This window comes from Cajanus cajan, chromosome 4, assembly GCF_000230855.2.
Source record: "Cajanus cajan strain Asha chromosome 4, NIPB_CcT2T_4, whole genome shotgun sequence".
NCBI lineage: Eukaryota > Viridiplantae > Streptophyta > Magnoliopsida > Fabales > Fabaceae > Cajanus > Cajanus cajan.
The window spans coordinates 22,758,335-22,760,977 of NC_138520.1; the positions used below are offsets into that span (position 1 = coordinate 22,758,335).

General features: G+C 48.2%; 1 protein-coding gene across 1 annotated transcript; it reads right to left on the reverse strand.

Annotated features, from left to right (window-relative positions):
- Window positions 1–376: 376 nt before the first annotated feature.
- On the reverse strand, window positions 377–685 carry LOC145957243 (uncharacterized). Its single transcript, XM_083073465.1, has one exon. It carries the CDS (start codon window positions 683–685, stop codon window positions 377–379), a length of 309 nt encoding a protein of 102 aa, XP_082929591.1.
- Window positions 686–2,643: the final 1,958 nt, after the last annotated feature.

Here is a 2,643-nt window from a genome sequence, read left to right on the forward strand (position 1 = left end):
TAAAGCATATCAAGGTTCAAACTCGACCTCGGCTTAGAGTAAAATGCATCGCATCGAAGTTCGGATTCGACCTCGTAAAACATCTTACGGTAAGATAACGCAAAGTTAAAAAACAATGAATAGAAAGAGAATGTGTCATTTTATTCATGTCGGGGGTGTGCCTCGTTAAAAACCCTCTTAGTCAAAACCCATTTTTTCTATTTTTTGGGACAAAAGACTGAGTCGGGAAAAGAGTACACAGCTCATTCATACAAAGTTAACTGAAATAAAATTTGAGATGTGTGGCATTCCAAGTTCGCGGGATAGATTTTCTGCTGAGTTCTTCTAGTCGGTATGCCCCATTTTCTAAGTCTTCTACAACTCGGAATGGGTCACCCTAGTTAGGTGCAAGCTTTCCTTCTGATACGTCTCTCCGTGCTTCGCCTAACAGTCGCCACACTAAGTCACCAACTCGAAAAGAGCGAGGTCGCACTCGCGTATTATATCTTCTGGAAGCTCGGAGTTTGCATGCTTCTTCATGAATCTGAGCTTTGTCTCTGAGCTCGTCAATCAAGTCAAGGTCAGCTGCTATTTCTTGAGTGTTTTGCTCGTTGTTGAAGACCTGGCGTCGGTGAGATGTCTCCCTGACTTTCACTGGGATCATGGCGTCATCTCCATAAGTTAGCCTGTAAGGCGTTTCCTGCATCGTTGATTGGGGGGTGCAACGGTACGTCCAGAGGATGCTGGGAAGTTCGCCAGCCCATTATCCCTTGGAATTCCCTAGCCGCTTCTTGAGCTCTTTGAGTATCACCTTGTTTGCAGCTTCGGCCTGGCCATTAGTTTGCGGATGTTCCACCGAGGTCGAGAGATGCTTAATTCTGAGTTCCCGAAGGAAGTCCTCGAAGCTTTGCGCAATGAATTGTCGGCCGTTATCAGTAACAAGGGAATGGGGAATTCCGAACCTGCATATGATGCTCTTCCAGGTGAACTTCTGTACATTCTCAGTGGTGATCTTGGCGAGTTGGCATGCCTCGATCCACTTGGTGAAGTAATCGATTGCCACCAAGAGGAATTTGAGCTGACCCTTTGCAGGGGAGAACGGTCCCAGGATGTCCATTCCCCACTGAGTGAAAGGCCACGGTGACATCATCTGGTGGAGAGCTTCAAGCGGTTGTCGATGCGTATTGCTGAACTGCTGGCACTCTTTGCACTTTTGCACGTAGGCTTGGAAATCTGACTTCAAACTGGGCCAGTAGTACCTAGCTCGGAGTACCCTGGTCGCCATTGAGCGTGCTCCAGAGTGCATGCCACATATACCTCGGTGGATCTCCTCTACGACATAAGCAGCTTGAGGTGTAGTCAAGCATTTGAGCAATAGGGTGGAGATGCCACGTTTGAACAGTTCATCTCTGACGATTACGAACTTAGCCGACCTTACCCTCATCTTCCGAGCTTCGTCTTTATCCTCGGGTAAAAATCCTGCCTTCAAGTAGTTCAAAATGCATGTCATCCATCCCTGTTCTTCGCCGTCGCTGGTATTAACGATCTTGTCATCTAAGTTAGGTGAATGCAAGGTTTCCTGGATGATGGTCTGATGCTGTCCAGGGCATTTGGTGCTAGCGAGCTTTGACAGGAGGTCGGCTCTGGTATTTTGCACTCGCGGTACATGATGTATGGTGAACTCGTCGAAGGACAAGATCTGTTGTGATGCCACAAGGAAATACCATTGTAGAAGAACATCCTTGGCCTGGTATGTCCCGCTGAGCTGCTCTACCATGAGTTTTGAGTCACTGTTGCAACTCACTTTCCGTGCACCGAGATCGTGAGCTAACCTTAGCCCTGCGAGAAGTGCTTCATACTCCGCTTGGTTGTTTGTCACTTTGAAGCCAAACTTGAGAGATTGCTCCAAGGTGACATGATTCAGACCTTCTAAACCCTAAACCTGCACCACCACCCTTAGAATTTGAGGACCCTTCAACATGCAAGATCCATACCCATTGTTCGTCAGCCGAGGTTGGAGTTAATTCAGCCACGAAGTCTGCCAGGCATTGGGCTTTGAGGGGGCCACGACTTTCATATTTGATGCCGAACTCGGACAGCTCCACTGACCATAATATCATCCATCCGGCGAGCTCTGGCTTTCGCAAATTTGTCTAATTGGGTAGTCAGTTTTGACGACCACCTGGTGGCTCTAAAAGTAAGGTCAGAGACGCCGAGCTGCGGTGACCAGTGTCAGTGCTAGCATTTCAATCATCTGGTATCGTTTCTCCGTGTCTTGGAGCACTCAGCTAATAAAGTAGATCGGTGTCTGCAATTTCTGGTGTTCTTGAACTATAACTGTGCTGATTGCGCCTTCTGCCACGGTCAAGTAGAGGATGAGGTTGGCTATGTGATCCGACCTCTGGAGGATTGGCAAAGTCGTGAAGAAGGCTTTGAAGCTCTTGAAAGCCTCTTCGCACCGGTCTGTCCAGTCAAAATTTTTTGGCTTTCTTAGCAGAGTGAAGATGGGTTCTACTTTCTCCGTGAGCCTGGGAATGAAACGGGACAGGGAAACCAACCTTCCTGCCAGGCGTTGGACTTCCTTCACCGTTTGAGGACTCTGCATCTAAATGACGGCTTTGCACTTCTCCGGGTTGGCCTCAATCCCCCTGCTAGTGATCATGA